General features: G+C 47.7%; 1 protein-coding gene across 1 annotated transcript in view; it reads left to right on the top strand.

Moving 5' to 3' along the window:
* Ypel2 (yippee like 2) overlaps positions 1-12374 on the top strand; it is a 31888-nt gene extending 19514 nt beyond the window's left edge. The window contains exons 2-4 of the mRNA XM_036196670.1: positions 6938-6981; positions 8073-8181; positions 10236-12374. Coding sequence (XP_036052563.1) covers positions 6938-6981; positions 8073-8181; positions 10236-10325 — 243 coding nt within the window. The 3' untranslated portion in view covers positions 10326-12374. The remainder of the gene's footprint in view (positions 1-6937; positions 6982-8072; positions 8182-10235) is intronic.

Raw genomic sequence — 12374 nt, 5'->3', positions numbered from 1 at the left:
CCTGGAACTCGCTTTGTAGACCAGGCTGGCCTCGAACTCACAGAGATCCGCCTGCTTCTCGAGTGCTAGTATTACAGGTGTGCCCACCACTGCCCAGCTCGACTGTTACTTTTTTCTTCAAGATTTTACTACATTTTAGCCTACTATGTGTGGTTCTCTCCACCACGGGTTGGTCCTAGGGGATGAACTCAAGGTCATCAGACTTAGCAAGTCCTTAACCCAGAGAGCCATCTCGCTGCCCTCCTTGTCCTGAACCACTTCAATATCATGTATTATTGACTTGGATTTCACTTGATTTGTTAGGAATATTTAGAAAGCAGTTCCTTCTGAATAGCATGTGGCTTGATTTCTCCTTGGAAGGCACTGTGAGCTTACTGCCTTTGTCTGCGGGTTTAACCACTGACTCCCTGTCATCCTTAGTATTATAAGGACATTTCATTTGCAAATGCCTCACCGACTTTGGAATCAGGAATGCTGATTGAATTATAAGTCAGCAGATACTTTGATTTTTGTGTTTTGATTAGTATATTTAAAATATATTGATTATTTATACTTTGATCATAATAATAGCATTATCTTATCTTAAATGATAGTGACTTTGAATTGTTTTCAAAGGCCAGATAGATTAGAGATGAATTTAAGCTCCAATATGAATACTCTGTTAGAGGTTTTTAGGTTTTTTGTTGTTGTTGTTTTTTGTTTTTGTTTTGTTTTGTGAGACAGGGTTTCTCTGTAGCTTTGGAGCCTGTCCTGGACTAGCTCTGTAGACCAGGCTGGCCTCGAACTCACAGAGAACCACCTGCCTCTGCCTCACGAGTGCTGGGACTAAAGGCATGAGCCACCACCGCCTGGCAGTTTTTAGTTTTGAATTGCACCAAATCTGAATTTGATTTGAATTTGATGCCAGTGGCTGGCTGCTATTACATCATTCCAGTGGCCAGTTCAGAAAACACCATCTTCCTAAGCAGGCCTTGTGAGGGTGACTTGCCAGCCTTTGTCCTGGGGCATCCTCTGTCCTCTGAAGCATGGGCATTTGCCAGGCCTTACTTCTCCATGGGGAGAAGGCAGGGAGGGAGGATACTGAAAGCTGGCAACCTTTCTCACTGCCTGGCTGTTTACATTGACATGTACCACTCAAACCCACAACACCCAGAAGCTTACCCTGCCTTAGTTCAGCAGACACCAACCACAGTCACCAACTCCATCTGAGGCCCTGGGACAGCTGAGGGATGAACCTGTGAGGTCTGTAACTCAAGGGTAATTTAATTTGGAAGGGAGTCTTGGCACAAACACTCTAGACCAGTTGTGATCTCCCTAAAAGCTGTGTGAAGGGAACTAAGGCCTTTTTATGAGGCAGGCTGCATGCCTATATGTACACATGCACTTAATATCACAACATCCCCCTTGCCTAGTATATTGTGGAGTGGGTACTGTTTGTGAAATCCTTCTGCGTGTAGATGCCAGAGACTCAGAAATGACTTGCCCAGGGACTTGCAGCTAGGGAGAGCTGGTCCAAGGCTTCCCAAGCATCAGAGATGCCTGCATCCTCTTTACCAACATCAAGTAGACATGAGCTCGGGTACTACCTGTCCTTGGGCCCAACCTTGAAACTGCAGGGCAGCTGGGTCATCAGGAACACGAGTGTGAAAGGTCTCATGGGGAGGCGTAGATCCCAGACTGCCTTTCAGCAGTGGACCCAGATACCCAAGACTCTTTCGGCAAATACAGTGATCATGAATTCTCCCATGCACTGCAGATATTTCTTCCTTTAGAACTCCTCTCCCCCTGTGTGTGTCAAGAATGCAAGGGTAGATGAGACTCGACAGGCCAAGACATGGAGATGGGACCTGGAGGAAGCCATCCTGAAGAAGTCCCTTTCCTGGAGTTTATTTGACATGCTCTTCCTGTGTAAATGTGGGTCACATGGTACTCACCACAAAGAGCTGTGGGAGGCTCTTCCAGGTGCTGGGATTGCAGTATGCCACAGCAGGCTTTATGTCACAACTGAGATTGCTTGATCCCTGTGTGGAGTTTTCGGGTAAACCATGAAGATACACAAATGGCTTTGTTTTATCCCAGTCTTCCTGGTGACCTATGTCCCAGTGTGGCAATCACAGCCAGGAAATACCTTCCTAATTACCGTCTCCCCATGTCCATGTGAGTCCATTTCCTTCAGTTCTTATTGTAGAGAAGATGGAGGGAATCCCCTGTAGTGGTCTTTTCCTCTTAACTAAAATTCAGTTACCATAAACTGCACCTGAGTGTTCTAATTCTGGAAGTTTCTAGCATTGTCCGTTATTACCAATCTTCTCACTTTCCACACCCTTCATCAAGGAGGGTCCATCTAGTGCCGTTTTGCCTGGGTTCCAGCCCTTTGCAATGGCTCCTACGGTTCATTGTGACCCTAGAAAACCCCACATACATTCACGATAGACAGAAAAGGATGAGAATGAATAATAGGAAAATGGCTGACCTGACCCTTTCTCATAACATGCCACATCTGTTTCCTGCTGGTTAAGGGGTGGCGCCAGCCAAAATTCCAAGGGAAAACGTCTTACTGATCCTCCTTTGTACCTATACCTAAACTACTTGGCTACTATCCCGATGAAGCTTTGAAAAGCATTCCAAAGGTCAATTTTAACCACCTCTGATGTATAGTGCCTCATGCAGCTCTGGAGGGTGGGGAGGGACCTGCTGCCAGGGGCTGAAGAACTGGATTGGCTGCTCAAAGCACTTAGTGTCTTTGGGGCGGGCCTGGATTTGGTTCCCAGCATCCACATGGTGACCTACAGCCATCCATCCATAATTCCAGTTCCAGGGCATCTGATGCCCTCTCTGGGCACCAGGCACACACACACACACACACACACATGTGATGCATATGTTCACACACATACAAAACACCCAGACACACTAAACCTGCTTACTGTTCTTAACTCCCTTGTAGAAAAAGAAAGAGCTGAGAAAAATTCAAATCAAGCCACCAGGAAGTGGGGGTTTCACAGTCAGAACCGGAACCCGAGTATTCTGGTGTGACTAGCTCCTCACCCCTTACACAGATAAGCAAGGGCTTAGTCTGTTCCCAGAGGTTACACCCGCTCCCCACACCTCTGCATTCTGCCACCTCCTAATGCCCCAGTTTACTCTCTTTGAGACAGGGTCTCGCTGTGTAACCCAGCTGGCCTTGAACTCGCATTCCTCCTACCTCTGCCTCCCACGTGTTTGGGTTACAGGCATGCACCGCCACACCCTGCTCCAGCAGTTCTCCTACTTTACAAAGGAGTCGCCTGCCTTCCAGACTTCCAGCGGGGCCAGCAGTGAGTGGTTTTGGCCACTAAACAGGAAACTCCAAGCCCTTTCTGTTTCTTTGAGCCGGCTGGAAGGGCTGGGCCCGCAACTGGTACTGTACTTTATAGGACAGAAGAAAAGTTTTGTATGGCTTGAAGACAGAATGAAACCAAACAAAGCCTTTGGTGAAGGCCTGCACACCAGGCTTGGTTGATACACAACACGGAAAAGAACCGCCTTGTTGCCTGGCAGTAATGACAGCAAACAAATGTGTTTGACAGTCTGGCATCTCTTGCTCTCCTGTTCTCTTTGCCTCATTTTAATTGCTTCCTTAGCTCCCCTTCAGTTTCCCCACCTTCGGTACCACCCTCACCCAAGGGAACACCAGGCTGTGCCAGGTTGTGCTGGGCTGGGTTGTGCTGAGCTGGGCTGGGCCCCCCAGAATACAGTGACCCAGCCGGGCTATTATTGTCTGTCTGTGTCTATTTGCAAGAAGCCTGTTGTTCTCACTGTCTGTTTTTCTCATCATAAATGTTGAGTTGGCAGGGTCCCCAGGGTGGTGGAAACCACGGTAGAAGAGGTCCAGACTTCTGCCTCAGAAAATGCAGCTGCCTGTGAGTGCCGGGCTGAGGAAACAGACTGGCGTACCTGAAATTGTATTCCCACCAGGATAGCCCTGCTTGGGTCTAGCACCCTTGGCAGGGCCTGGACTTCCACCAGCATACACTCTCACCACACATGTCTGGAGGATCTGTCCCAGCATACCTGTGAGCCACCTTTGAGCCTAAGGAGATTATTTTCTTTGCCATGTGTCCTTCCCCACAGCCCCTGCTCTCTAGGAATTTTAATCTGTGTCAGGCTCAAAGTAGTTACTCCCAGGCAGTGCCCTGAAGCAGATGGGCATTCCTGGTGGAGTGACCTTTTAGAAATGCTCTAGCATACGTTTACTATACATGTTCATGGTTTGCATGAATGTACTGCTATAAAGTGTAAGTGTTGTGAACTTTAAGAACTTCTTGTGCAGCCTGGAGAGGTGGCTCAGTGGTCAAAAGAACTTCCAGAGCTTCTGAGTTCAATTTTCAGCAGCCACACAGCAGTGCATGATCCAGTGTCCTCTTCTGGTGTGCAGACATGCAGACAAAGCATTTATATACATAAAATACACAAGTAGAGCTTTTTTCCAAAAAAAAAAAAAAAAAAAAAAATTTGTATGAGCCAAGCAGTGGTGGCACACTGGGAGGCAGAGACAGGCAGATGTCTGTGAGTTCAAGGTCAGCCTGGGCTACAGAATGAGTTCCAGGAAAAAAGTCGAAAAGCTACAACAGAGAAATCCTGTCTCAGGGGAAGAAAATCTATTGCTTTTAATGTTATTTTATTGGCAATTTTATTGTTTGACCATTTCATATGTTTACATGATGACTACTAGTTGTTTTGCCCTATTACCATCTCCGATCTTTTTGTTTGGTTGTTTGCTTGAGATAGGATCTAGCTTTGTAGCTCTGGCTGGCCCCAGCCTCCCGCTAGAGACCCGCCTGCCGGGTTAAAGCATGTACCACCATGTCTGGCTTCTCTGATCATGCTAAAACACAAAAGCAAGGGAAGAGCACAGGTGGTACTGCCTGCTGCAGTCCCAGCCCCTGAGAGCTGGAGGCAGGAGGAAGGACAGACAGCTGCTGTGTAGTGAGTTTGTGGCAAGCCTGGGTTTTTGTATATGAAACTCTAGCACAAAAAAACCAAAACTGGTTTTCTGAAATGCTATGTATAAATTTGCCACCAGGTCTGGTGATGATCCTTAATCTTGATCGTGGTGATGGCTTCACAGGCATACAGATATCAGAACTCATGAATTAGTGCACCCCAATAGTATTTAAAGAAAAAAAATACAGAGGCACTTCACTGGAGTAGTATTTAATCTGTGCTGATGAACTGGAGGTAATGGCTCACCCATGATCCTATCAGCTCTGACGGCTGAAGTAAGGTGACTGGCAGTTCAAGGCCAGTCTGGCCTACATAGTGAGACTCTGCAAAATAAAACGAGCAATCATTATGTGCCAGATTCACATGATGTGTCCTGGGGCTTCAGAGAGACTTAAAGATGTGAGTCATGTCTTCTAAAACTCAGAGCATAGTTGAAGGAGTTTGATTTAAAAGAATTAAATCCAGATGCCAAGAAGGGACTGAGAGTCCAGAGCACAGGTGTTGGTGGCCAGTTTTCCTGGGAAGGTCAGATAATGGGGTGGGCAAAGCTGGGGAAATTAACTGTTGAGTGAGGTTGGGCACAGTGGTGAGGTAGCAAGAAAAGAGACCACTGACTAAGTAGGCAGCTTTTGTTCCCTTGGGCAGTTTGTGGAAAGTCTAGACTTTGTTACTGGGACCTCCATATTCATTGTTTGAGGCCATGATACCCAGAGCAGATCCGTTGTGCCTGGGAGGTCTTATGCTCCCTGGGATGGGCAGCAGCTGGGGAACATCTGTTTGCTCCTTGAACTGCACCTGGGCAGGAAGGCATCCAACTATCCAGCTGTTCCAGTGGCAGCTTCTCCACAGGAACTCTGCCTTTCTCTGTGGCCAACAGCACCACTCCCAAAGACCTGTACTTCTGACAAAATGGCCATCTTCGGCACAGTGATCCGAGCCATTGGGTCTTCTTCTAGGCATCTGTCAACTAGATGCCCCAGATTCCTTCAGAGTCCCTTGTTTCCTTGTCTGTTTTTATACTACCTCACCCCCCAGAGCTGACTAGGAAGTTAAATTCAGATACAGTTGTCATAACACATTAAAAATGTAAGTAGCAATACAGAACGTGACGGGCTGATGTCAGCCAGGCAGCTTGGTGAAACTGGAGAAGGGAACCACGGGCCTGTGCTGATGGAAGTAGATGCCAGAGTGCATGGCAAGCTCTGGCTCCTTTCTGTCCATCCCCATCACTCTGCCACTCACCATCAGAAGGCAGACCTAGCTAGAGGTCAAAATGCCACTTCTGCTGGGCTGCTGGGTAAGCAGCTCTTGAGACCTAGAGACCAGGCTACTTACACACCAGAAATGGAGCCCTAGACTCCACCTCAGGACCCCAACTGCTGTGCCGGGTAGAATTGACCAGAGCCAGGTGAGTGAGGAATGCAAGTCTGGTGCTGGGATCTGGGTAAGAAGACAAATGTGTCCCCACCGGCTTGCCGTGCCTAGCCACTGTGTGAAGTGATGGCTAGCACAGGTGGCTGATGTCAGGCCGAACCAGGAAACCTGGTGTGGATTAATCCTCTCAGTGAATTCATTGTCAGGCAATGTCAAGAACGGAAGGAGTATTTAGTTATCTGGAGTTGTGTTGTTAAATAAAGATCGTGTTTCTTGGTGTACCCCATGTTAGTGCTGGTATTCCAGGCTGCCCTAGCACACCAGCCTGGCTGCTTTCTTGGAACCTGTACCCCTGGCCCTCAACTCACCTGAGCTGGTAAAATTAGCCCACAAGTGGGCTGGCTTGATCTCTGTTGAACTCTGTTGAACGTTTGTTCGGCCCTCCCCTTCCCCCACATGCCTCCCACCAGCTCGACTCCTTGCTGTCTGCATGCTCCCTTCTGCATGGAAGGGAGTCTCCCAAACAGCCATAGGAGACCTGGATATCTAACTATCGATTTGTTTTCTTGTATTTCAGTCGTTCCAGGGAAGTCAAGGACGAGCATACCTCTTTAACTCAGTGTGAGTGTCTCTGAATGGAGCATCTGTTTACTGGGTAACATTCTTGAGGGGCGGGGAAAGTACTCCTCAGTGAATCAGCAATGACCTCTGCCTTCTCTGCCTTAGTAATATTGAGGGACAGTCCCTAGTAGTCAGTGTCAGTTAGCTTAGGAAATTTTTTTGGCAGCCCCTCCAACCAAAAATATGTACCCAGGACAGTGCTCCAGCACTGGCTGGTCCCACAAGGAAGACAGACAGACGTTGAGGGGCATCTGCCAGTCCTTCAGCATAGAAATCAGCCAGACCTGAGATCTGTGATTGGGGTAAAAAGCAGGGGTGAAAAGAAAGAACCCATGGTGAGGGGAAGGCTTAGGAAGAGAGAGCCTCATCCCTCTTCCAGAGGATGTCTACACAGCCCATGGTCAACCATGCACACATTCATAGCCCCTGCCTGGAATAGGACGGCAAAGCTCACAGACACTTGGTGAACATAAGGAAATCTAGCACAGCTTGAAACAGGTGTTCCTGTGAAGGAGAGTAGCATGTTTGATATTCAAGGCTCACTCACCCTTACAATAAGGACTGAAACACATGGTCTTGTTGGACATCTTAGGCACCATCCAGTGCTCTGTAACCTTTAAGGATGTCTCAGGGCTGTGAACTTCACTGTGTAGTTAGCAGAGTAGGGCAGAAGAGATGAGTGAGCAGCTGTTGGATCCCTGGAAGTCATTGTAGGAGAGAACCCACTCGCAAAGTTGTCCTTGCCTCCACACATGCACCCTAGCATACATGTGTACCCCCAAGTAAATGTAATACCATTTTTTTGTTGTTCTAAGATTAAAAACTTGTGCCAGAAAATTTAAATCCTTCGCAAACTGTCATCCAGGGCTATTTTGGTAAACCTACAGAATTTAATCTTGCAGATCAAGAATTTATTCCCACTGAGATATTTCCATGTGGCTACCTTTCAGGGGATGTTTTTCCGTTTTAGACCAGTTTCTTCCAAATGCTGGCTTCCCTGGAAGCAGCCTTGTCCAGTCAGTTTTTGCCAACTTGAGTGACTAATGGTTGTTTATGACTAACTGTCCGCTCTCTTTCTGTCTTTGGCGTAGAGTTAACGTGGGCTGTGGGCCTGCAGAAGAGCGGGTGTTGCTAACAGGACTCCATGCAGTTGCAGACATTTACTGTGAAAACTGCAAAACCACTTTGGGCTGGAAATATGTGAGTACAGAAGAGCCTGGGTGGGAGGGGGCTGGGAGCCATAGCAAAGGGCCTCCAGTCTAAGGGATGCTCTCTTCCAAACGCTTCCCTCAGCCATGGGCTCTTCTTACCTTTGACCATGACAAGAGACTGACTCCTCCATGCTCATCCATTCACCTGTCCTGGAAACACTACTGTGTGTGTGTGTGTGTGTGTGTGTGTGTGTGTGTGTGTGTTTGGAGCTGAGGACCGAACCCAGGGCTAGGCAGGCGCTCTACCACTGAGCTAAATCCCCAACCCACATGTATACTTTTTTATAACAGGACTTTGCAACATCTTCTGACAGCTTACTGTGTGGTAGGGGTGTGTTGAGTAACAACACTGGGAAGGTGGCTCAGTCAGCAAAGTGCTTACCCACAAGCGTGAGGACTTGAGTTCTGATCCCCAGAACCCATGGAAAAAGCTGGGTGCGGTGACCCATTTGTAATCCCATAGCTTGGTAGCTATGTATAAACCAGGAGAATACTTGGGATCGGTGAGCTCTGGGTTCCATGGGAGACTGTCTCAAAAAAACAACTGAGAAAGACACCTGACGTTAACCTGTGGCTAACACATCCCGCCTCCTTCCCACCCCTTCTCCTCGCCTGCTTTCTCCTAGCCCACACCAAATACATGTACACACAAACAGGTATGCACATATACACAAAAATAATAAAAACACTGGCTGTCTAAACCTGGTTCTGCACACTGGTAATCCCTGCACTTAAGAACTTGAAGCAGGTAGATTATTGTGTTAGAGATCCAGATGGACCACATGAGACCCTGTCTCAACAAACAAAAAGTAAAACAGCCAGTCAGCCAACAAACAAAATACACCGGTGGCTGGCGTTCCCCTGTGTTTGGGTCTCTACAAAAGCATAGGTTTCCACAGCCTCCAGCTAGTGTTTAAATAGCATCAAAGCGTTGAAATGAGGTTCAGACTGGGCTGTGTCTCTTAGCTGGCCGTATGTCTTCATGCTCAGCTCTTTGAGTGCTAATGGATACAGTGGCCCCTAAGCATGATAGTACACCGTGGAAATGTAGTATTTGGGAGGTGGTGGCAGAAGGTGGCCAGCTAACCTTACTGTGGAGCTAATGAAAGCTCTGAAAAATATTAAAGTTTATTGTGGGGTAACATTACGAGCAACGGGACTGTGGAGTGGTGGGATTAGGTCTTGCTAAGGACCAGCTTGGCCTGCAACTTGGGTCCTTTCTCTTCAGCCTGCCATGAGCTGGGATTACAAGTGCGGACCACTGTGTGGTCCCAGTTCTGATGCTGATCATCTAGGGAAGTTGCTGTTCTGCTCCTCCTCCTGTTTCGTGACTGTTGTTTGGCTGCTTTATTCGTTGATAGAGGATTAGAGGCGAGAGAGAAACTCCCGAGTGGGCTGATTTCATTTGTTGCTTGAGGTTCAGGTTCAGTGCTCTGACAAAATTTTACAAAAAGCTGTTGACTAGAAACTTAAGGCTAATGAGAGCTGAAGAGTACTTTCCTAGCAACCCTGAGATTGGTCCCCAGAATCAGGGGAAGAGAAGAGAATGTGGTCCAGTCCCTGTCATGATGATGGGGAAGCATCTGCTGACTCCTATTGATCACCCTATGCTGTGTTTCTATGGACTTTCAGAACACTCCTATAGACCAGTGGTTCTCAACCTTCCTAATGCAGTGACCCTTTAATACAGTTCCTTCATGCTGTGGTGACCCCGCCTGACCATAATAAAATTTTTATTGTTGCTACTTCATAACTGGAATAACTGTTATGAATCATAATATAAATACTTTTGGAGATAGAGGTTTGCTAAAGGGGTTCACAAGTTGAGAACTATTGCCTATAGACAGTTTGTAATTGAGTGGCAAGTCAGTTGGTTAGAGGGCAGTTCTAGAGACTGACCAGATCCCTGGCTTTTCTGCTGGAGTCTAGTACCACCAGCACAGATGCCTGAGGGCAGGTGGATTTGCTTTGCTTTGCTTCTACTTAGCAGCCACCTGTTTGCCTTTGGTCACTCAGTGTCCTTTCTCTTCCTCTGTTTCACAGGAACACGCTTTTGAAAGCAGTCAGAAATATAAAGAAGGCAAATACATCATTGAACTAGCGCACATGATCAAGGACAATGGCTGGGACTGACCTGACAACATCCATCCGGTCCAGCATCCACATGAATGCCATCCAACTGAACATTCTACCCAAGCGTGAGAGAGTGACTCAACAATTGGTTCCATCCATTTAGGGGCCTTGCCATCAGGGGCATCCTCCCACCCTGACGCCATCTTTTTGGGTGACTGGCCTCTAAATCGCTGTCTCTCTGTCTCTTTGCTTTGTATCTGTTTGTGAGTTGATCTTGGCTTCTCTGTGCTGAAAACAAAAGTACCGAACAGAACAGACCCTGGGCTGTGTGGTGGCAGTCCACCTTGGAAAGGCCCCAGCCTGTAGGAGAGTTGCCTAATGGCCTCTTGTCAGAGCAGTGGTGCATGGGCATGAGGAGCAAAGACCAGCCTGAGAGTCCTGGGGGTTGGGGAAGGGACAGGAGGGTAGATTGTCCTACTCCTGGGGACCTGGCTTGAAATAATTGACTTTTTCAAAAAGACAAAGAGAAAAAAACAATACCTCATGACTGTGTTCTCTCTGACAACAAACTTCTCTCCTAATGTCAAATGTGCCAGGATAGCAGATTAGCACAAGAAATGGCCCTAATTCTCACTGACAGGGCAAGACCCCAGCCGGCATGCTGGGCCTGAGTTGGAGAATGTCCTGCTAGGGTGAGCGGGGCATAGGTAAAGCCCCAGTGGGTTTTAGTGACTCTGATGCCCCTCCACCCCCACCCCACCTCTGGGCAATCACCTTCTGGTCTCTGCTGTTGTAGGTGAAGGGAGAGATGCAGATGTCCCATTTAACCAGCAACACACTGAAATCCGCAATGGAGGGAAGCCAGGGGGCACGCGATGCAGCCTGGGAGCTCCTGGTAGTGAGCAGGAGGAGTAAAAACTGGGAACTAGTCAGCAATTCTGTGGGAGTGAAGCAGCAGAGATTCTGGGAGGACTAGCTGAGATCTGAGCCAGCTCTGGCTTGCACATCTGCCCTCACTCTGTGCATGGGGTTAGCAGTTCTCTGTGCATGGTGTTTCTGGTTTGGTTCTTGCTTTTTTTTCCCCCTCCAGTTCCAGCATAACCTGGGAAACAAAGATCCAGGATTCCATCCCTCATGCCTCTCTTGTTAGATCTGCATGTCTTATGAGGATAACTTTTGACAGTGTGGTCCAGCAGTGGGGAGGAATTATAGATTCAGTAATGCCCCCTCACCCGTCTCCCCACCCACCCCAGCCTCCTTGCTTTAAGGATGGGGAGGAAAATCCCTGTAAGTCTCCTGAGATGAAAAGGAACTCAATGCTTTGAATCAGCACTGAACGTTTTACAGCAGTTCAGCTATTATGTAGCTCGTGGCCGAACCTCGTCTGCATTAATTTCATTTCTTAGGCAGAAAATGATGTTAAAATACACACGTATGAGGTAATTCTCAACATTCTTTAACTAGGCTGCTCCTACAGGAAAATTCACCTCTTAAAAAGAGCCAAATAAAAGAGAGTTCATGGGGATAAGAAACTGTAGAATTGATTAACCCAGATTACAGGATGTTTTCCAAATGTCATCTTCAGCAGAATCACATCCCCAGCAGGAGAGAGCTCTGGACGTGGTTTTGTCCCCCATGTCCTGATCTGGGAATGGAAGAACTGAGGCTTTACCCTGTCCTGCTAGTGAAGATGGCAGGGTGGCAGAAAGCAGGCCAGCTCTGTTTAGCAGCTGAGTGCTCCTCTTCTGGGACACAGGAATTCCTAAAAAACAGGATTTTGTTCTCAGGTCTCCTTGTCCAGAGCTCAAGCTCCCACCCCACCCCTCTGGACTGCAGGACCGACTGAGTTTTGCTTCCTGAAAAACCAACCCGTGGCTCTCAGGCTCAAGTTCCCAGTGACACACATTTTTCCACTTTGACATTCCTAAACTGGCTTGCAGGCTCTGAAGTCATGCCGCCCCCCCCCCCACCCCAATCCTGCCCCAGGGAAGTAGCCTTCATTTAAGGATTTGATTTTATACACCCTTTGCTCAGGGAATATCCCAGCTAATCTACAAGTCCCTTTCTCTTTCTTTCTTTCTTTCTTTCTTTCTTCCTTCCTTCCTTTCT

This window comes from Onychomys torridus, chromosome 8, assembly GCF_903995425.1.
Source record: "Onychomys torridus chromosome 8, mOncTor1.1, whole genome shotgun sequence".
Lineage (NCBI taxonomy): Eukaryota > Metazoa > Chordata > Mammalia > Rodentia > Cricetidae > Onychomys > Onychomys torridus.
Note: the sequence above shows the minus strand (reverse complement) of the source record. Positions and strands in the feature narration are given on the sequence as shown.